Raw genomic sequence first — 21,747 nt, 5'->3', positions numbered from 1 at the left:
TGTGCTGGAATCAGGCCAGGAAACAGGGTCAGCTCTCTTGTCCTTTGAAAAAAAGTATTCTGGCACATCACAGATGCAGCAGCAGCACTTGGAGTTGCAGGAGAAATTTTTTGCGGCAAGCTTCGATCCTATCCTGTACGTAGAGGGTTTTCCCTGAGCTGAAGAGCCCACCCTGTAACCCTGTTACCTAAGGATTCCCCCAAATAAAGTCAGTGTCTGTCTTCACTGGTATCTTTTGCCAAAATCCTGTCTTTTGAGGCTAGGATGAAGGTATATCTCTGTCACCTTATTCAAATGCCACTGATGATAGCCATGTGTCACTTTATTTTGAAGGAAATAAAGGTGGTTGGATACAGGTTTATTTTCAAAAACTGCCACATACCTGTTAGAAATCTGATAATGCAATGGAAAAAGAGAAATCCCAAAAATGAAACTGATAGTAAACAACATCACCTCTTATTGTCATGGGAAGACATGCCAAGAAACAGAATTTGAATGAGTATTTTCTTCCTGAAAATCTTAATGTTGGGCTTCTCATCACTGATTCTGGGCATTTTGGGCTCTTCATTTTTCTGTGTTGTGAATATGTCAGAACTTTTTTGATGTTGTTTAGTACCAAACTACAAATTTTCACTTAAGCCACAACATATTGCTCTTGAGTGAGAAGCAGGATAAGCTTAGAAACTCTTCAAAATAAAGATATAATTTCACCAAAAAATCCTCATCTGTTTTTAGGCAGTTCGGAAGAGGAAGGGAGAGAAAATTAATCAAATTAATTACTGTTTGTGCATGCTTTGCATATTTGGCAAAAGAAAATCACAATAGTGATTTAAGGCAACTGCTTTCTGGAGCGCTCAGTGTGCAGCAGACTATTTGTGTCTTAGTAATATTGTTACACTTAGAGAAAGCTGTCAGATTCGTCTTTTAGTTCCAATCTATGTAGCTGAGTTTCCTTATGAGTCAGTGGTTAAACAACATCATGTTTCCCTGATAAAAAGCAGGGAAGGACTTATACAAGGCAAGATCAAAATACTATTTTAATTGTTGATTTGGAATGCATTTATATTCTATAAAGTGTATTCTAGAATATATATTTTATGTATGTATATATATGTATATGTACATACACATATATATATTATATGTATACATACAATATGTATAATATTATGCATATATTCTAAATATATATACCCTTTTTGATAAATTAATTCTATATTCTTTCATTAATATAATAATTATATATTAATATCTTTCACCTGCTTTGGTGCCAGCTTTCTCAGGATGCTCACCGTCACGTTCCCACCCCACCACACAACTTACTTGTTTGTACCAAGTGTCACATCTGTTGTTATGGAAAGATATAAACCTGGAAAATATAGAGCAGCTACTAAGAATGTGTAATTATGGAGAACACTTATTAAACACTTGAATGCATGCAAGGGGAATACAAGCAGGAAAGGAAGTCTGCAAAGATTTAAATAGGTATTCTAATGTACTCTGTTAAAATGTTGTTTTCTACTCAGTACAAAAACAAAACAAGAAACCAGCTTATTAAATTTTTGCATATAAAATCCCACATAAACATGAGCAGTTACATAAAAAATATTACATTTGTCAAGTGTTGCCGTTTCACAGTTTTGGCAGTTTCACGAGCTTCCAATAAAATAACTGCTCTTTAGCTGATGCATGATGTTTTTGGAAGATCCAGGCACCATGCCATCTTAATTTAACTCTTTACTGGATATCTATAATAGTACATTGCCGTGGGTACTTGTGGCTTTGCAGGGATTTAGGTTCTTCATGGAGATACTTTTAGTGCAGGGAGATGAATTCAACACTAAACACAACATAGGAAATAAAATAAAACTCTGGACAGAAAACTAAAACAGTGCTGAAAAGGGCTGGTGGTTTTGTTTCTAACTGTGTGCTCTGTGCACTAATTGTGAGGTGTTATATGGAGGACTCACCTTGAAGCATCAGAGCATCTGTGTGAAAGCACTAACTGAAACTCAGAACAGGAGAAAAACAAACAAAAAGTAAATAAACCAAAAGAATGAAAAATACACCCCAGAAATGAGGCCCTTTACTTTTGGAGATGACTGCTAAAAGAAGTGCAAAGTGTTCATTAGAAATTTCACAAGGATTTTAAAAACCAAATATGTGACTATGAGATAAGGAACTGTGACCCTTATTCTCAGACCTTTACCCTTAAATTAAGCTCAAGTTTAACCTTTAACATTGATCCCTCAGGTTACTTTAGCCATTTCTGTTATAATGACCTGTGCTCTGTCTCTACTATATTTCTTGGTTTTTCATAGGAAACATAATTTAGAGTATTATTTTAATAAACATTTAGAATCACTTCGTATTTCTCAATTGGTTTCTTGTCCACTTTATACTAAAAACGTTCTATGTTTGAAATCTCTAATGGTCTTTGTTTTAAAACTTACCCATAATTGGGAAGACCCACCTCCACTGTGTTATCATGCACTGAATAGTGTGGCCAGTTCAGGGCCATTAAACCTGTTTGCCAGGTCATTCTTTTGGAATGATATCCAAGAGATGTGTCATTAAGTCCCCCACTGACTGACAACAGAACAAACAGTGTAATCAGTTACTTTCTGTAAACACTCATCATTATTACAATTGGTGTTTGGGGGCAGCTTGATGCTGCTCTGGTGTGGAAGAGCATTTTGTACTCTTCCATCACCATCTTGCTTTCCTGCTTGACATACAAGGCAATGGTTGATTTTTGTCTGCTGCTTGTCAGAGGGCAAGATAAAGCTAACAAGCTTTTTGTAGGAGCTGAAAGTAGATAGTGGAAACTGGATAGAATTTTGTTCTGTCTGAGAGCTTTTAGATATGCAGACGTGAATTATGGTGAATTTCACTGCTGTGCTTTCAGCTTCTCCAAAAGGTAACCCAGAGAGGTCTGCCAATGAGTAATGCTCTTTTTTGCTATGTAGGGCATTGTCAGAAACTTTGATGAGCAGAAATCTCAGATACATCTAATGGGAGGAGGCGCTGCTGGGTCAGTACACTAGTTTATCATCTCTCACAAAAGTTTAGAAATATTCTTTTGCATAAGGACAGAACAGATTGAGAACTAGAAGAAGGGATATTCATGGAGAAAACTACAGGCATATTGATAATCTCACAACAGGAGCCTCAGGAGAGTATTTCCAGAAGTTTTTGCTCTTGCTACATTTTGCTATTTGTTTATCATAACTGAAAAAAATGTTGCACATTACATTGTGGACTACAGGGCCAAAGACAGTCTCAGAGACTTAAATCTGGTTGATTGACATGGAAAGTCACCATTTTATACTCACCTGAAAAATAGTCCAGCCTGTTCTCTTAATTGTTGGACAATTTAAGTCTTCATGACCAAAAGCAGGATATTAAAAAACTTGCCCAATTTCTGTGTTGCATATTAAGTTGCTAGGGGTTTTTTTAGACAGACATGCCCAAAAAAAGTTATTAACATGGAATTCTTTAATATAAAGAAAGTGTAACACAACTACACAGATATAAATTCTAAAATGAAGACCATTAAAGATTTCAAACATAGAAATTTTTTGGTATAAAGAGGACACAAAATCAATTGAGAAACATGAAACAATTCTAAATGTTTATTAAAATAATATTCTAAACCATGTTTCCTATGGAAAACCAAGAGATATAGGTAGAGACAGAGCACATTATATGTATGTTAGGTCTCATCTGCAGAAATGGAAGTGTGCATGCATTTGTGTCCATGCTGAACCTGTTCAATTACTGTTTGATTGCTTGTAAATATACTGAGGATGTTGTTGCATAAACCTAGACTGTTAAGTAGAAGCTTATTTATGTTTTCACCATGAAAACCCTAGAGAGTCATTGAAAATCCAGTTATAAGTTCTCCCTCACATAATTTACCTTATTGTAGCATATTTCTCTGTTTCAGAGAAATATCTGTGGGCTTCATTAGTCAGCACTGAAAGAACTGTGTTTGAGGCTCCTAGGCACCCTTGTAATACAAATAAGGGTAATCAACAAGCTGTGGTTTTAAGTAATTGGTTTTGGAATGACCCTGATGATCCTTACGTGCTGTGAGCTGTCAATAAAGGGCAACGTCCAACTGTGAGGATTCCTGTCATTGCTGAGCCACTGCTGCTGTACTTAAACCTCGAGTGCTGGTGTAGAGAGGCTGGTTCAGTGAAAGTGGTTCTGTAAATGGTCTCTGTTTTTACTTTTCAAGAACTGAAGTAGACTCAGACAGGTGCCATATCACAGCTGTCAACAAAAATGACTCACTCACTTCCATTTTGAGTCAGAATATCTGCCTTGTTTTGTAGAAAAATAAGAACTCCCCTTCACTCTTCTCTCCAGTCAAATAATTTTAAAATCAAACTTCTCATGTGTTTATATACACAGGCAGATTATTTTCTTTGTGTTTTGTGTCTGTCTTGGCTGCTATAATAACTGCAGCATGTCAAAGGCAATGCAGAATCTCTTGGCATAACCAAGAAGAAGCTATCAATGAGTTTATGTCTCAAGTGTCCTTCAACAGGCAAAGAACCTGAGTCCAGTAGAACACTATAAACACTATAAACTTTTAACATCTCAATTACCACCATCTATGTACAGGAGGCACAAAGGTGTTAATGAAATCTTGGCACTTGTTGAAGATTATATGAAAATTCTTATTGCCTGCAATGGAGCCAGTATTTCACCTAATGTTTGAGGAGCAAACTCAGCTGTGCTGGAATGAACTGGTGTCAGTCTTTTGTGGTTCAGAAGAATAGAAGATGTGGTTTTCAGAAAAAATATGGCTCTGTAGCCAAGAAGAAGACTTTGAAATTTGCTTCTACTTCAGTTTAACTTAATTCTATATTGTAACAGCATTATATATGAACTCTTTTTCCTCCATTAGTTCAGGGGGTTTTGAGTACTTTAGTTTGAAGAATTGAGCTAATCTCTCTGAGAAGAAAAAAGTTAAAATATTTTATCTACAGTGCTCTGAAGGAGGTTTTACTTTAGCCAGTGAGAGAATTGCAAGAAACATTGGTTCATTTCAGCTGCTTCACTCTATTCTCACTGGAAACCAACTTCAGAGGAAATTGGAAATGAGACTTTAAAAGTTTATTTTCACTTTCTGGAGAAGCCCAACTACTGAAAAGATAAAACTGTGATGACCAACTCGAATGGAGAAAAGAGTGGAGTGTTTCATAGATATATATATCAGAAAAAAACAATTTTCTGTACTGTGCTGTTTAAAATGTAGAATTTGGCTTTGGAACATCACAACTAGACAAACAGGATAACTTGAAGTGTTTTCTTTTATACTGCAGGTTTTACATATTTCTTCTGATACCCAAGTGGGGAGAATGGATAAGTAGTGGAAAAAGGTCTTCCTACAAAAAAAGACATTTTTTAAGTATTCCAAACTGGGTATGGATAATTTAGGGAGGTACAGTAGGATATTTGCTTCATTATTAAGTAGTAATAACCCTGATGAGAGACAGATTGTTCCAGAAAGATCATTTCGATAATCAAGTACATTTTTTTCTGAGATTTTTTTCACCTTCTTTATCTGGTAGGGGGTTTGAGGGGAGCAGGGGAACGTGGGATGGCAAGTTGGGCATTTTTGGGGGGGCTTTTGTGTGTGTTGGGGTTTCTGTTTTTTTGGTTAGGGGTTTTTTTTAAGTTTTCATTGATACTAGAGGATGAACTAAAGAAGCAGTTGTTTGTAGCCTTTTGCAACCACATACCTCCTGCAGTTCAGAGGGCTACGAGAAGTAGAACAGGTCACTGATGTTGTCTTAAGACCTCATTTCTTTGAAACATAGTGTCATATAAACTCCCAATAAAAATTATTGTGGTGTTATTTTAGTTTAGAGTTAATTGGTAAAAATTTAATGAATGGGCTGTAATTCATTCTATTCAAATCCAACAGTGAGCATTCTCCTTCTTGCCACAATATGTCTTGTTTCACAGAAATGCAAGGAAGAGCCATCCAAGGCAGTTTCTGTACAGAATTTTAGCCGCTTTGTTCAGTACTGTTACCCTAACACGTAGCTGGGTCTCGGGACTTCTGCTGGTCAGGGTGACCCCGAGATGTGGTAGAGAGTCTCTTTTCCCAGCCCAGCAGTCGAAGAAGCACTCAGAGCTCTTCAGTTCCTTGTCTCAAGGTTGTTTGTTGTTTCTCGTCTATAAAACTTTCTCTGGCCTGCAGAGGTTTTTATTCCCTGTATTGGAGCTTGTAAGCTGTAGGTAGGAAACTGAATTCTTTCACAAGTTATCTCAACCCTGATTTACCAGCATTCAAACTAAGTGTATGGAAAGCCTCCTTAAATTAATGAGACTTTTAATAGAGTGTAGGTATACTGTTAATCATCTGCTTAACAACCTCAAGGAGTAGAGACCCAAAGAACACATTAAGGTTTGCCTAAAGCTAAAGTATGATTTACATTGTGGAGGATTTGATTTGAAGACCAAAAAACCTTTAAAGTATTTCATAGGGAAATAATGCTTTGGTTTGGTTATCATCTGTGGTCTTTACCTGATTGTGGATTATTTGCAAAGATCCTTCCCTGCTTATTTGATCTGTCTGAGTTGGTTTTTATAAAAATATCTGGACCACATTAGTTCTATGTTTCAGAAATGCTTTTCACATACATTTAAAATGCGAGATCATTACTGTGTACAACATGTTTTTCAGACAGTAACAATTAATTTCTACAGCCAGATGTGAAACTTGGGGGGAAAAAGAAAGAAGTCATAATGGATGTACATGCAGGAATCCCCTTTCTCCCTTAGCTGTAATTGAACAAATGGCACTGAGATAATTCTGTAATTGTTTGCCTTTTCCATTAAGCCAGTATGAAGATTAAAGTACCATCTGGCTTTCTGAAAACTGAAGTTAGAAAACCTCCAGCTTGAAAGAAAAAGTTGGATCCCTGTTGAGTGGACATTTCATATGTAATCTAACTTTGCTCCTCTCCACTCAAAGTTCTAACCACAAATAAGCACTCAGAGCTTTTCCCTCTCTGTACGAGTCGGCACCCTAATAGAAATTTTTCCAAGTACCTTTTCCTGGACAACTCTGATAACCTTGGATCTGTTCTTGTATTTATGCTCCAATTGAGTTTAAAGACAGAACCTGAAAGGAAATCTGGTTGGATAATTTTATAATAAGAGTTCTTTTTTTTCCTTTTCTTTGTGAAATCATAACTTTTTGAAAAACATTGTTTTCAAAGTTCCCAGCATTATTAAAACTACACTTTTTGCACATTTATAGCAATTTACTATGGCATTTTGACAAATATTTTTATTTAGTATTACTTTTAAGATCTTAAATAGCTTTTGCAACCATTACAGAAAAAAATAATTTTAAGTCATGCTTCACCTGTGTAATCCATTCTTTATTGTATATTTATAAAGTAATTTCAATAAAAAAATAAGCTTTTTATATTATCAAGAAATTTCACAGAAAAAATAAAATGAAATTTTCAAGGTCTATGAAACAGAATTGGTTTCAGGAATTTTTTTGTGAATTAAACTAGTTTTTCTTGGATTTTTTTCTTGTTACCAGTTCATGTAAAAACTTTCTGTTGGTAAGAAACAGAGAGTAATTGTTAGGGAAGATGTAATCCAAAAGAATACTCCAGGACTGTTAGTGTTGAAAATACTGTGTCTAGGTTTTTCCCTGCCACTATTACCACTATGAGAATCAGAAACCCACTTTCATTTGATTGCTCTTGTATTAAATTTAGCCTATAAACAAACACATGCAGGAATTTCCCCTTTTTTCCATCTACCCACCCCATAAATGTCAAAGCTGCTAAAAAAAGTATCTCCAAGTCTTAGAGTAAAATATTTTCACATATTGATCTGGAGATCTTCCTCTAGTCTGGAATTCCTGCATTAAAAAAAAAAAAAAACAAAAAGAAGGCAGTTAAAATAGGAGGTGATAGGGTGGTCCAAATCTCAAGCTTTTTAGAGTCTTTCCCACACCATCCAAAGGGATTTCCACCTACCAGCTTTGACTGGATTATTCAGACTGGTTAGAAAGCATAACTGGTAGGCAGAGAAGTCTGTTTTAATAAAGTGCCTTTATTTTTGAAATATTTAAAACTCAAAATCCAGTGTACATCCACAGATTTCAGTTTCCTTCTGAGTGAACTCAGTGCCCCTTTGGACCAAGCTAACTTCAATTGGCTTGAGGAGCCTTTGAGGAGCAAACCTTGCTCTTCCTCTTGTGTTGTCTGACCACCAGTGCTGGGTCAAAAGTGGTGGTCAGACCACCAGAGCCTCGTTGAGACAAAGAAGGCAGATAAAACTGTTAAAAATTATCTGCTGTTACCCTCAGAACCATCAGATAGTAATATAACAGTGCACTCCTCATGTGAAGAGGCAGATGACACATTTCTGCTTTTAAAAAAATCCTAAAAGGTATTTTTTAGCAGGGCATTTTTAGTAAAGGCCTCCAGATTCAGTCAATGCATGTGACCTTTATCTAGAGAGAACATAAGGCAGAATTTGGGATTTTGTTCTTTAAAGCTGTGAGCCCCTTTGTTGTCCTTGGAGCAGTTTTAAAATTACAATTTAGCAAAGCATGTAGTTATTGGTATGTGCTTCTGTCTTGGCTAGTTGAGTTGTATTTAGAAAAATCTCTAAAATAAAATTCTCAAAGCTTAACTCATTGAGATATTCATCTTTATGCATGAATTTAGGCAAGTCTACCAGTGAGGTTTGGTTTGTATAGTCACTGTTGAGCAACACTGGGAAACAGCCAAGATATGGGCAACAAACACTGATGTGTATAATTTCAAAGCCATTTCAAAAAATGATGTCTGTAACTGTTGTCTCACCTTCACTGACTGTAAAAATGAGAAAAGTAATATTTGCCCAAGGCAAACAGGGTTTTGAATATTAATTTGTATTTGTAAAGCACAATCAGCAAGGTAAGTTGGGACACCATTTGACCATGAATATGCAAATACACATAATCCTGTATTTTCACACCTAGCAAAATGATGCAGATGAGAAATCCTTTCCTTCTGAAATACATGCTTCATTAGGCAAACTCCATAACACAGAACTATCAGCAGCAAGCTGTGTTGAGATTCCACTTGCCATTTTAATTTGATCAGAACAAGAATAGGATTTTAATGTTTTGTGATTTTGTTTTAGATAAAACACTCCACCCAGTCTACATAATAACTTCTCCTGCAGTGTTTTTCAATAAAATCTCTTTTCTGTCTGAAGAAAAATGTGCTCATTTGTTCTTTTCCTTACTGTGTCCCCAGTGCATAGTTTGGGACTGGGATTCCAATGGCAAGCATGACTTCATTGGAGAATTTAGCTCAACTTTCAAGGAAATGAGAGGAGCTATGGAGGGAAGACAGGTAAGTGGAAACCACCTGAGCAATCTCAATATGTAATCTTTGTAGAGCAGTGTGCCCCAGACAATCCTGTCATAAAGCAGATGGCATTGCCTCATCATTTCCCAGCATTTAGTTGTGTTGATCTCCCCCACAGGTCTTACTGTTACCTGGGCACAGTAATCTGAAAATGTAAAAGAGCATTTGTTCCTGTACGTTTATGCCTGAAATGCTTTAAGGTTTTTTCCTAGCTCCTATTCCACAGGCATTTCTTTCTGCTAAGATTTATTTCCTTTGAGCCCAAGCACATGGGTTCCATGAGGTGCTGTGCTGCAAAGCCCATTCTGGCTACTCAAAGCATTTCCCTGCTGGCCCAAAGGCCTCTGTTGGGTGAGGGTCATTCTCTATCTCTCTCCATTTCTCATGTGCTGCATTCATTGCTGCCAGCTTTATCTAGAACTCATCTTTATGATATTAATTGGTTTTCTAAGTATTTCATGATTTACAGCCCTAAGGGAAAAAGAAATTGTTAGCTTATCAATAATTTCATTTCTTTATGTCAGCCTGATCTTTTCAAATTGCAGTTGATAGTAATTACTTAATATGATAAGCGATTTGGCATGTCTAATTCCAGAAATCATAATTTTCTATTATTACTTACTTCTAAAGGTGTTAGTTTTGATAAATTCTCTGAGGGAGAGTTAAAAACGTTGATCCTGCAGATAATTTGTATTCATTGTTCTACTGTTGTTGTGATCTCAACCCCAAACAAAATGCCTAATAAGCTTTATCTGGGCTTTTTATTAAGGTTCTGTTTATAATGTGTTAACAACAATCTAACACAGAGTCAGAAGGTGTTTGATAAGTGGTAAGCAGTCAGTCTGTGCCATGGGTCAAGAAGCATTTATGGCTCTTCTAGATGTTTTCAGTTGAAGTTCTTAGAATGCACTAAAGTTTGGCAAATGCTGCTCATGTTTGTAAAATATTGCTGGTATGCATCAGTCATATATTAGTCCATTATAAATAACTTCTGAACACAACCCCCCTGAGTGTAAATGAAACCCTGTTTGCTCTCTCAAATCAAGTCAGAGGATCAAAACTTTTATCAAACAAAATTTCAGTGGAAATAAGGAGGTGAACAAATCCCAGAATGAATAACATTGACAAGGCCAGTGATGTGACAACACTCCAAATTTGTATACAAATACCTGTTCTCAAGTACCTGTGTCTCAGGTACCTGTCTCAGGTACTAAATACCTGTGTAAGAGTGGTAAAGGATGTGTATTTTCAATGTAAGTGTCTTTAAACCACATCAACCACAGCTTGTTGGCCAAAACAAGAGCCTTGTTGTCCAGAATGCCAGGAATGGCTTTGCAGGACAAAAGATACATTCTTTATTATGATGGAGAAATAGTATGCTTTTTTTCATCCTCAGCTAGCAAAAAGGATGATTACTCTTTCAGAGGCATAAGAAGATAATGCAGCCATTTGTCAGTTGTTGTTCTAGGTTGTCACTGCAGTATCAGAGTGCTGTCCTAAAATGTTCTAATTTTGCCCTGTGGTTTGTATGTCTGAATCTTACTCTTGCTATGGGCCTGCCACGTGCCAATCTGCAGGTAGTCTTTCACCTATAACCTTTTACCTGCAGTCTTCCTCCACATGCCCTAGGAATTGTGCCTTTTTTCTTCCCTGTTCCTCTCATTCTGTTGTGGCTGAAAGTAATTCTGTGGGGTTGCACCTGCTTGCAAAACCCTGCTGTTGCTATAACTAATTCTCATGGGATACAGTTGCCACCAAGGTGGGATTCAGTTTCCTTTCTCCTCTTTTTCTTATCCTTGTTTTGTAGCCTATTCTAGAGGAAAACAAGATTGAGTGGATAAGATAGTAAGAATTAGTCATTTAAATGGCTGATAAATAGTGGTCCAAAAATACAAATACACATGCTAGATGGCTCTTGCCCCTGATGAAGTCAGGGTTTGGTGAGCACTAACAGCACAATAGAGAAGAACAAGCAGTAGGAGTTTGAGCAGATCCTGGTGGAGATGAGGTACTTACAGAAAACAATACTGTGAACCCATGTTGTACAGGAGGGGTCAGTTGTGTGGGAAGCCATGTCACTTGGCTGGAGCCAGAATGCAATTTCCCTTTCACTCTCTCCCTGTCCCTCCCTCATCCTATCTCATTTTTCTCTGTTCTGCAGAAAGAGCAATTGCTGCTAAAAGCAATATATTCCATTGTCTATGGACCCCATAAAAACATCTTAGTGCATAGTTTATGTCAACATCCTTTGTGCAACATTAAGTAGTGTGATTAGCACTTGTCAGTTCTTTTCTTTAGTTTTAGCCTCCCTTAAGAAAAAGCATGTGCAGTGGAGTGTTTACTTTGAATAAAGAGGTTACAGTGCACCTTGAGAAAATTATAGAGCAGAAAGGTGCTTTGCCTTCAAGTAGATGTGTTGCTAGCTATTTCTGATAAGGAGGGCCACATCAGAGAAATGTAATTACATGTGGGTGGGAAGATGAGTAGGTCAACACAGTTCTTTGTTTCTAGAAGAGACCCTTTCATAACCCCAGACCAGAAAATATTGTTTTCCATTTCAGTCAGAGGAATAAAACTACATTCTCCAGCCCCCAATGTTAACATTCTTTCACATTGCATCACAACAGTGTGTCGAGATGGGAGCCAAAGGCTGGAACTTCATCTCAGATGCTCTGGAAGCCAGAGTAAAGAGTAGGGCTCAGGTCTGAGCCTATTGAGGCATCCCTATTTGAGTTGCTAAGGAGATGCAGTGAAGCTTCTTGTTCTGGTTATATTTTCTTTTGTGCAGTAGACTTTACAGCCAGCTACAGTACATTGCTATAGCTCTGTCAAAAGGTAATCAAAACACCCTAGTGATTGTCAGCCAGGGTTTTTCACTTTCCCAGGAAACTGGAGAGAATTGGAAGGAACATTCATCATTGATAGGGTATCCAGGAACTGTGATTAAGCTTCAGCTGCAAATCTGTGTGGTTTTGAAGGAGGCTAGAGCAGTGGCACAGATCTCCATCTCTGCCCATCAGCAATGTCTGTGTTGGCTGGAATCAGCAGCACAAGTTGTCACAGATGCATTAAGCAGTGAGAGTGGGAGTACCACAGTTCGTGCTGGTGAGCAGCCTGGACTGTGTGGTGTGAGCTGCTAGTGCTTCTCACCATTTCACCAGCTCACCTCATCTCTGGAGGAGCTGACAATGATGTTGAAGCTGCCTTTTAATTGTACATAGTTCATCCTTCAGAAGGCACAGACATTCTGACCCATTCTTCAATCTCCCCCTCTAAAAGTAAAGATATTTTTGTGTTGTAGCCAATCTATCAACTGCTACAGAACTGCTTGAGATGGACAGAATGGATATGTGTCACCTGCTTACTTACAGGAGCTGGTGCTGCTTCTGAGACTATTCCATCCCTGAGCTGTGTACTGATTATCCCAAGTTTTGAGTGTCAGCCTCAGATGAGCTTATTGGCTGGCCTTGGCTGTGAGATTTCTCAGAAATGCATGTGTGAGACCAGGCATCATTTAGATAAATGCTGTGAATCTAGCACTGGTATCTTCTGAGTGGTTGAACCAGTATTATGTGAAGAGAAGAGAAAATTCCTTACTTTAATGAGATCACTTGCTTTGATCAGAAGTGGCATAAGTTGTTTATGAATTTCTTTTCTGAATGTGGTATGTCTTGGGTGAGATTTAAAAATCTTGAATTACGACTCCTTCAGAGTGTTAGGCGCTTCTCCATGACTGGGGGGACTGAATTCTGGGAAAACTTGCTGCTCTTCTGTTTCAAGGGGACTTTTGGATCATGAACAACCTCAGGATAATAACTTTATGTGTTTCTGTTCCATAAAAATTATCTTATGGTCACAGATTGTTATGTTTTGACACCTTGCCTGTTTTCATAGTGGCCACCAATAGAAAATGACACAAGGACGTCCTCTTGTTCAAGTGCTCATCTGAAGCAGCCCTTGCATGAACCATGGTTTAATGGTGAAATTGGTGGTGCTGAGATAACAGTTGGACTCAATGATCTTAGAAGTCTTTTCCAAAGTGTAATTCTGTGGTTTTTAGATCTCCTCTTAACACTTTCCACCATTCAAACTTTATTATTTACTCTTTCACCATAATCTTGACACAAAAAAACCCCCTCACAGTAAGAATAACTCCATCCTTATCTTTTAAAGTGAAATACTAGTAAGTACTCTGAGTTTATTGTTCTTAAGATTTCTTCCAGGAATACATATATGTTTTTAATATGTGTGTACTGTGGCAGTTTCTAAGGTGTTCTAATATTAATCTATCAAGCATATTTAAACAGGACAAGAAGAAGCTTGGGATTACATAAATGTAAATGCTATTAAAGCTTATTATAGTTGAAAGAAGGAATCCTCTGCTAATGAGAAAAAATCACTTTTTTGGGATTTTTTTAATCAAGGCAATAAAGCCAGAGGGATTTGAGAGGAAAAAAAGTCAGAGAAATCACCTGGATCCCCATGCAGCACAGGAGTTACATAAGGGAAAAATCTGTTCCTGTATTACATAAAAAATGGACACGTGTGCATTTGCACACACACAAAAGGAAAGAGGAGAAAGAGACCCTGCTGAACTTCTCATCTCCACTGACATTCTCACAGGTTCAGGGTGTTATTTGGGAGGGCTTTTCCATCTGCTAGCTCTTCAGATGACTCTGCACAGTGAGACCTTTAAGCTCTTGGTAATGGGCCAAGGTGTTATTGACACCTATGGACAATTCCAGTTTTATCAGGAGACAGCCCAGTTCTCCCAGGACTGTCTGCAGCATCAGCAGCTGCTCCTGGCCCCAGACAGGGCAGCAGAGGGTGCAGCCACACCAGGCACCTGCCAAATCCCTGTCAGGAGGAACCATTGGTACAGCCTCAGAAGCACAGGGGATGCTGGGGAAACAAGAAATGCTTTAATTTCCACTTCATTCCCCGGGGGCAAGTTTTCAAAGGAAACCTCCGATTGTGATTAAAGGCAGCTCTTCTCTCTTGGTGGATGTATTTCTGAACAGAAAGAGGAAAAAACCACAAAACCATCCTGTGCTCTTGCCTAGAGGGATGGCAGGAAAACAGCAGCCTTCCATGTGGGAGGAGACTCAGTTCACACAAAAGTGGTTTGTTTTTCTCTAGGCATCAGAAAGAGCCAGTGCAGGATATAATGCTGCCTGCTATTGATTGGGGGTTTTGCCCCATCCATTTGACTGCAGTGCCTCCTTTGTCATTCACAAACTGTGCAATTCATTGCAGCAGCTGAACAGGAAGGAAGAAAAGAGAAACTAAAGTGCAGGGGAGGCAAGAGAACATTTTACTGCTAACACGAGCTATGCCACAAGCGTACAACAAGCAATGAAAGCTCTCTAGCCCTCTCCTCACAGGCCTACCTGATGTCCTGCTGTGCTAGCACTGTCCCAGAGAAAGCATCTGCTGTCATTTGTCTGGCCTTGGGGAATATGAAACTCTCCTGACACCTTCAGTCCTTTCTCTGAATAGCTTGTGCCACATACTGTCCAAATTTTGCTACTGCAATGGTTGCCTTCCTTTAGCCAGCCCCACTTCCCTTTGCTGGTGTGTGGCATAAGTGACTGCATTGTTTGCTTTTCACTCTCTTCTGTAGGTTTTGTAAGAGAAGGAGTAAGGGTGTTTGGAAAGACAGTATCTTTCAGAGAGGGATCTGTGTCTCCTCATCACAGGCACAAGAGGATTGGGGACCTTCCAAGTGTCAGCATTAGTTCACTGACTCTCAGTGAAGAGCAGCTGAATGGAGTTTGTTCCGAAATTCTCCACACGGTGGTTTAAATTTAAGTGTATAAAAGAAACACCAGCACGGTATAGTCTTGGGAGTCCATTACCAACATTTGCAACATTACTTAAATTAACAGTAGATAGTTTAAAACCAGGGTACTTTGTTTCAGATTCTCTGTGTTGTTTGATAGGGAAAGAGCTCGCACAGCCCAGAGCTGTCAGGCATTTGGAGGAAATGCTAAGTGACTTTCAGAATGACGAATCCAAACTTCACAATGTTTACCATTAGTGTCAGATTGCAGACTATTGCATTAGTTCCCTCTCCACTGAAAAGTTAATTTAAGAGCAAAAATGGATCGATAAAAAGCAATGTCAGATACCAAATCAATACTGGGAATGTAAGAGCAGACTGGAAATTGAGGTTGGCTTCAATAGTGCAAGCAAAATATTTGAGAATTGTTTCTCATTATTACTTACCTGCTTAGAGCTGTATTCTGAACTCTGTTCTCATTATAAAAGCTGGATAAACAGTAAGACCTGTATAGGGAATTTCTTTCAAATGATGCTTGTTACAGCTTTAGCTTCAACTGTGGGAGTTGCCAAGGATCCAGAACTGGATCTTGGTGGGTAAGTGAAGATTGAGCTTTGTGTAAAACAGTCTTACTGGCTTTTTTAAGCCTCTGAACTGGGAAATGTCTTCTCTCTCCTCTCTTCTTCCATTCCCTTCGTTATACTATCATCAATAGATTTAATAAGTGCAAAATTTTTCTTTCTTTTTGTTTTCCTGCTTTCTGTAAATTTTCTAGTCTGTTCTATCCTTTGCTGTATTATCCATATAAACCAATAATGTTAGTGACTTGAACATAGAATATTTTAATGAGCTTCAGTAGTTACTGAGATTGCTATCCATACATCTCAAAATGCTTTGCAAAATAGGTGAACATTCATAATTGCATTTTACAGCTAGCAAAAGTAACTTGAGATATTCTTTTGTCTCTTGAAGTTATGTTCTATACCACTATGGTCCTTATTTGTTATAAACTTCTTCCATAAAAATACCATGGAAATTTCTTTTTTTCAGGCTTAAATAATCCTTTTCCTAAGAAGAGAAATTATATGCATAGTATATGGCTTCATATAGGTCAGGCCTTGTTTAAATATGCACATTGAAAAAATATTCATGTTGGAGGATGCCAGAATTAAGGATGTTCACCTTGGATGTTCAGGGGAAAGCTAATGCACCTCTCCAGTGTACTTTAGTGTCAAAGGGAGGAATGCAAATCCTGTCTCCTATTTTTTTTCAATTTGATATATTACAGTTTATCTATGAAATACAGATGGCATGATTTCTCTGTAGAAATGCTTTGAGTAAGTGTGCAGACAGCTGTGTGTTAAACCATTTTGCCTGACAGCAACCTATCAAGATTAGGCAGTGCTTTTGCCTTGCTTTCAGACCCAAATATGAGCTTATTTCACTCCAGTGTTGTATTACAGAGCACTCTCTTTGCTGGGATAGAAGGGATTTTATTTCTTGAGCCTCACTGCTTCTCTTGAGCAGAGAAAAAATGTTTACAGAGGATTTCCCCTGAACACAAGGGTCAGTATCTGCCCTTCTTCTCAGTTGGAAAATCTGTTTCACAAGACAAATAACTGAGCTGTAGGCTAGCTGGGAGAGCAAGCAGATGTGCTTCCTGCAGTTGGAACAGTTTTTTTGTCTTTTCCTATTCTTCACTCTGTCGCCTGTCTCCATTTCAGAGTGATGAAGATACCTCTCCTCCCCTGTGCAGAAATGGTCTCATATTGCTCCAAAGCCATATGTTTTGCCTTCCCTTTTTTTGATGTTTGACAAAATCTCTAAGTCTGGAATACTTCAGAGACATCCAAATAATTGCTGTTAGACAATGGTTTGAAGCTTGATGAAATTTCTGGGGCTGAACACAAAGTAAAAATAGTTTTTCATGCTCCAACACTTTGCTAAAATATATCACATGTGTACCTCACTGTAGACAAAGTATTGTAACACTTAGGCAGGTTTTCATTGTAGGCAAAACACTGTAACACTTAAGACATGTTTAATTTCAAAATGTCATAATAGAGATTTTTAGATAATAGATCGTTCTGCTTCCTTTTGGAATTGTATTTCTTTCTGTTACCCAGTCTGACGTCTTGTCTCCATGCTTGAGAAGAGCTCCCTGAAGGGAAATAGTCATGTTATCATTAACCACAGTAAGAGCATAATAGAGATAAAAATCTGTATGTACAAATGCAAATAGATACTTGCATGTACAAATGTACATTTTACTCCTGCAGTAAAAGGCATGAATAATACTGTAAAAATTAGAGATGAGGGTCTGAAAGCTTGGCCTTATCATTCTGCCTGAAGGAGAGTGGTGCCAGAGGAAGGCATCTCAAGTGGAAATTATTAAGAACCTGGGACATGTTATAAGAATAAGGAGATGTATTTCAGTTACAAGGTAAGACACTTGTGCTGTAAAATTGATTATTTGTAAATAAAACTATGAAAAAAATCAAAAAGGTATTTTAATATATTCTTAGGGATAAAATTCAAATATATCATTACTTAGCTGCATCTTTGTGAACATTTTACTGATTTTCTTAATTTTTTATTTTGCTATGAGACTTAAAGGAGAAAGTGAGATGACTGCTGACCAGAATTTTTATAATCATGAGTTTAATACAAAAGTCAGTGTGACAACAGTTTTGTAGTTAATACAATGCATCAGGTTACTGTCTCCAGTTTTCATTTGTATTAAGTTCCTTCTGTTTTTGTTGTCTCAAAAGATCCTCAATCTTGCTTATATAACATCTCAAACTACAAGACTGAAAGATGACAACAAAGTAATCTGGATGTCTCCCTCAGTGCCATGTCCACATGTATATGTTCAAAGACTGATGTTTGCCCTGGGCCTTTTTCTATTAACTATTCTCGGCATAGTTAACAGTTTTCATTTTTTTTCCTCTCTGTGCACCGTCATCTGTAATGATTTAGTCAACTGTGGAAATTGGGCAGTGCAATTTTTGTTAATTATTCAATCTGTACATACAATTTCTTTCCTGCAGAGAATGATTGCTATTTTTTTCACAGGTACAATGGGAATGCATTAACCCCAAGTACAAAGCAAAGAAGAAGAACTACAAGAACTCAGGCATTGTCATCCTTAACCAGTGCAAGGTAAATATATGTTTTGCTCTTTGACTGTTTCTTTACTAAACTCTCAGTGATACATTTTAATGGTGCTTGGAACAAAGTGGAACTGCCTGTAGAATAGCAAAGGAAACTATTCCCTACAAAAAGTAAAGACAAGGACTTGAATCTCAGAAGCAAATTGACTATCCTCTACTCTCATTTCATTTCTCTCGCCCTATCCCTGCTCTTGTACAATGAAAAAGACAATACTAAACTCTAACACCTAAATACTCTCCAACTTTTTGTGTATCCCTTGTAATGCTTCCATTATATCCACAACATTGCTCTTGTTTCTCCTAAACAAACAGCAAAATTTTCTCTGACTTCCCACTGAGATGATGGTTCTACTTTTTTGTTTTCCTTTCTGTAGGTTTAGATGGTTTTTTTCTGTTTATAGTTTTGTTTCTGTCTCAAACTCTATTTAATGATTCTCCCTTTACCTTATTTTCAGTTGGTCCCTCTCCTCCTTCAATTTTTTTTTCAGGCAGTTCTCTTATGTTTTATGAGTACACAGCTAAGTTGAATGTCTTGTTTTCTTGTCTGCAGATACACAAGATGCATTCTTTCTTAGATTATATCATGGGAGGCTGCCAAATACAGTTTACAGTAAGTGTCTTGCTTCTCTAACTTGTTTTGAAGAAAAGGAATCCCCTTAGATACCAATTCATTACTTTCAGAGAAATGATTCTTACATGCCATTCCTTGGTAAATTATTGAGTTCTTCTTGCAAAATGCATTAAGGGCCAACCTTCCTTTCCAGAATGAGTCCTCTGTTAAAGCAAGTTGTTTCCTCTGAAACTGTGCCATACTGAAAGTCACACACAGAGAGATCCATCCAGGGACTTTTCACTGTCACCCTGGGGTAAATGCTGGTGTTTCATATCTCAGCCATAGCTACCAAGTAAGATGGCACTACAGGGGGACACAGCTCTAATTTAGAATGTACTCAGAAGCTATTCACTTCAAGGAACAGGGTGTGAAAGGATTTGCAGGGCTCTTCATAAATGGAAATACAGTTTCTTGTATTTCCAGTTAATAAATTTAGAAACATGAAATTATATGTGGGCTTGATCTTTTTTTGTATCATGTATCTAAAAATTAATATACTTAATATAACATAATATGAATTAACTAGAATGCAATAACGAATATATCAGTTTTCCCCATAGTATAGGAATATGGATTGTGGCTCAATTCCAATTTGGTTTATGTGATTTCTATTTTATGCCAGCTAAAGAGCTAAAATCTTATGCACAGAAGTAATATTCTTCTTCTGGAGATCTTTTCTTTTCCTGTAGCATCCTGCCCTATTTCTGCTCCCACATATAAAGTAGCAGACACTGGATGCTACTGGCAGTTCCATCACACATTTTCCAGACAAGCCTCCGTTTTCCAAAAAGATTTGACAAAAAAGAAACATTTTTTAATTGTACCAGAAAGTTCTAGCAGCAGCTATAGACATTAGTGGATTATCTTCTTGTGTACAGATCAGACTTTTGAAGTGTTAAACAAGGACTTAGCCCATACTCATCACAAACTCATTTGATAGACCCAGAACTGAGGACTCTGTTTTGGTTTGAAGAAAATACCTTCTGCAGTGGACAATGATCTTTATAATTGTATTCTCTCATGTAAAGCATACTGTGTAATTACTTCTCTACCTCACCTGGCTACTTCTTCTTTTATCCCCACGTACCAGCAATGCACATTTCTACTTGAAGTCTGAAACTTCCCAGTCACTGGAAGCCCCTTTAGTTTATCTTTTCTGACATTTCCTCCCTAGAATATGACTGGAAAAACTCAATTAGCAAATGTATTCAAGGTCATGATCAGAAAGACATTAATGCCTTCATGTTATATTTGAAAGCCTTTTCTAATAAGGGTGTGTGGTTAGGCACATGCAAAGACCAGTTATTATGCATTTCCCACAACTCCAGCTCAAGAACAGGAGCACTGCCACCATTAGAAAATGTCTAGGGATTTACATATTAAATTACAGCTTTTCAAACTCTGATTCTTCATAACTGTTTTCCAATGGAAGAGCAAGTTCTTCCTGCAAGGAAGGGTTATGGCAATTTGCTTGCCTTTTATTTACTTGTCACGTGTTTCCTATTAGTAGGCTGCAAAACACAAGTTTGAAAGTGATAAGGCAAATGAGTTAAAGTGGATAGTGGCTTCTACTGTGTTTTACTGTATTTCATTTTACTAAAATGAAACAAACAATTGGTTACAGAAAGTTTAAGTAAGCTCATCTTCAAGGATGGGCAGTGAGGGCATAAAGGAAATAGAACAGTATTATACTGTCAGCCACAGAGATCCCTGAATTACTGTTGCCCTTAATGGTAAATCCACAGTATTGTGTAAGTGCATCCCTATCAATTTTCAACCTGCAGGAACCCAGGGTAAGCCACTGAGACATCTCTGTACCTATGGCTGCCTGCGTGCATAACCCAGTGGTTCTACCTCAACATCCTCTCAAACTGCCTCTCCACATATTTTCCTCCACTCTTCTTCCAGCAGTCCTCAGCACAGACTGGTTGTGAGATGTGTTGTTGTTTTCCAAAATGAATTCTTCAGTGGTCACTGAAACAAAATGCTGCAGCCTGCTGGGGAGATATTCCATTCTCCCTTGCTTTCTGCATACATCATATAATCTCCTCTTCACCTAATCTGATTAATTCAGACCACTGAAACTGAGGAGGCCTATTGCCTGGACTTTCCCAAATTTCCATTTTTTCTAACTAGTGGATTTGGGATTGCTTGAAACTCTCCTGATACGTGTATTGTTGTTGTTGCTGTCCTAGTATTAATGGTGTTTCTGTTGAGCTCGTGCTGTGTACAGGCAGTATGACACAACTGTGATTTGAAAGGGCACTTGCTGAGGGAGGGAAACTGGGATGCTAGGCACACATTTGGTAACAAAAAGCTGTAGTGTGATGTACCTGATAATTTCAGGCACTAATGGAAGCCTTGGTAACATCATGCTGTGCATTCCTGGGAAGCTTTGTAGCTTTGTAGATTGTAGAAACATGGTTTGTAGTTAGAAAGAATGTCTCTGTAAAATGAAAGCAAACTTTCCCTTCACTTTACAACCAGTTATTAAGAAGCTTTCATCTGTAGAGATCAATAGTGCTGATTCCAGCCCTCTATTTTTAAGCCCAGCTTATTGCCAAACACTGTATCTCTTATCAGACAGTGTTCCCTGCTGCAGAAGAAATGTTCAGAGGTTGGCAGTGCAAATAGGTCTGTAGTCAGAAGACATTTTCATCACTTCAGGAAATACAGCAGAAAGCATGTGTAACATGCAGAAAGGAACTGTAATAGAAAGATATATTGGACAGATACTCTCTCAGGCAGGTCACGGTGTTGGGCAGCCTG

General features: G+C 37.8%; 1 protein-coding gene across 3 annotated transcripts in view; it reads left to right on the top strand.

Annotated features, from left to right (window-relative positions):
• CPNE4 (copine 4) overlaps positions 1–21,747 on the top strand; it is a 226,518-nt gene that overhangs the window by 163,116 nt on the left and 41,655 nt on the right. For all 3 annotated transcript variants that reach the window (XM_074539635.1, XM_005481004.4, XM_005481003.4), the window contains 3 exons: positions 9,297–9,395; positions 18,268–18,354; positions 18,916–18,975. In XM_074539635.1, the coding sequence (XP_074395736.1) occupies positions 9,297–9,395; positions 18,268–18,354; positions 18,916–18,975 (246 nt within the window). The remainder of the gene's footprint in view (positions 1–9,296; positions 9,396–18,267; positions 18,355–18,915; positions 18,976–21,747) is intronic.

Source organism: Zonotrichia albicollis, chromosome 1, assembly GCF_047830755.1.
Source record: "Zonotrichia albicollis isolate bZonAlb1 chromosome 1, bZonAlb1.hap1, whole genome shotgun sequence".
NCBI classification, from domain to species: Eukaryota; Metazoa; Chordata; class Aves; order Passeriformes; family Passerellidae; genus Zonotrichia; species Zonotrichia albicollis.
This window is presented reverse-complemented; position numbering and strand designations above follow the sequence as displayed.